This window comes from Myzus persicae, unplaced genomic scaffold (genome assembly GCF_001856785.1).
Source record: "Myzus persicae strain clone G006 unplaced genomic scaffold, MPER_G0061.0, whole genome shotgun sequence".
Taxonomy (NCBI): Eukaryota; Metazoa; Arthropoda; class Insecta; order Hemiptera; family Aphididae; genus Myzus; species Myzus persicae.
In genome coordinates this window covers 1-1,322 of record NW_019100475.1, presented here as the reverse complement: position 1 = coordinate 1,322, position 1,322 = coordinate 1, and the positions used below count along the sequence as shown (strand labels likewise).

Below are 1,322 nucleotides of genomic sequence, written 5' to 3'. Positions count from 1 at the left end.
ATACATGATTTTATAATTGTTTTATTAGTGAGATTTGGCATTATTTATATTTAAATTTAAACATTGCGTTAAATTATGAAGACGCTTAGGCTGCTTGATTTTTTTTTTTGTAATTGTATGTCTACCAGCTGTGCAGTAACTTTCTGTAGGAGGTCTTCCTGCATTAATTCGATGCGTACCCTTGTAGTTTCCGCATCTCTTAGCCACTGAAGTAGGTTGAACACGAATACGTCTTCCTCGTTTAGAACTAAAGTAATAAGTATAAAACAAATGAAGTACCATAATAATATTGCATATTTGTTATTACAGTTATGAAATAGTTATACTAATTAAATATTTACCTAGAAGCACTATTAATAACAAAGTCTACAGCTTGAGTTGGAGTAATTTTACTTTGTATATTTTTTGTTAAAATAGTCAAATATTTTAATGATGTTTCTGAAACATCTTTTTGTAAAACAAGTCCAAGGTTATTTATTGAGTTTGAAAATTCTGTCCACTTTTTCGAAAATTGTTCGTTTAACAACTGCTGGCTAGGTACATTATTAGATGAAGTAACATGTGAGTGTAATTGTTGGTCTTTTGATTCACTACAGTTATTTTGATCACTTTCTGACACAACTGTTATAGTTTGTTCAACTAAGTTATTTTTCTCCATCAGAGATGTTTGAGGAGTTGATAGTTCATAGACATCCTGTAATAATTACAAATTTCACATCAGAATTAATCTAATAATTGATTAAATTTTGTTTTATAGTATACTTTACATCAAAAAATGATTTTGGTGGACACTCATCACCAAGAGCAAGCAAAGCTAGAATATAGCGATCATTACAATTAACTACTGGACAATTTGGAAATACTTTTGAGTTTGGAAAATTTTTTTTCAGAAAAGCTTGGTGTTTGCAAAATCCTCCTTGTTGACCACTATAGCAGCTACACCAACCAACTGTAGTATTAACCTCGTACATTTTTTTACTGTCTTTAGTACTAGGCACTTTAAATACATTATCATCTATTTGCACTACCGTACATATATCTACTGTTGACATTCGTGTAAGCTGCATTTCAAAATGGCTTTTTGATCTTCTGTTATAAGCAAAATCTAACAAGCGGTTGATAAAATATTTATCCCAAATTATAGCAATAAATTCAATAAGTGCAACTATATTATAAGCTTTTGTGCGTTCCAAAACAATTTCTTTTAAAATACGAATAGATGCCTCAGAATAATTATTTGTGTGATTATTTCGTGTTATAAGATTATTACTATTTCTATAAAGCATTGACCACTGATTGCTTCTTTTTAAATTTTCATGTAA

General features: G+C 29.3%; 1 protein-coding gene across 1 annotated transcript; it reads right to left on the bottom strand.

The window, feature by feature from the left end:
• LOC111026777 lies at window positions 1–1,312 on the bottom strand. The gene is made up of 3 exons (XM_022304913.1): window positions 768–1,312; window positions 342–694; window positions 1–247 (listed from the first exon to the last, which is right to left on the bottom strand). Exons 1-3 carry the CDS (start codon window positions 1,284–1,286, stop codon window positions 25–27), a joined length of 1,095 nt encoding a protein of 364 aa, XP_022160605.1. The 5' UTR covers window positions 1,287–1,312; the 3' UTR covers window positions 1–24.
• Between the last annotated feature and the right edge of the window lie 10 nt (window positions 1,313–1,322).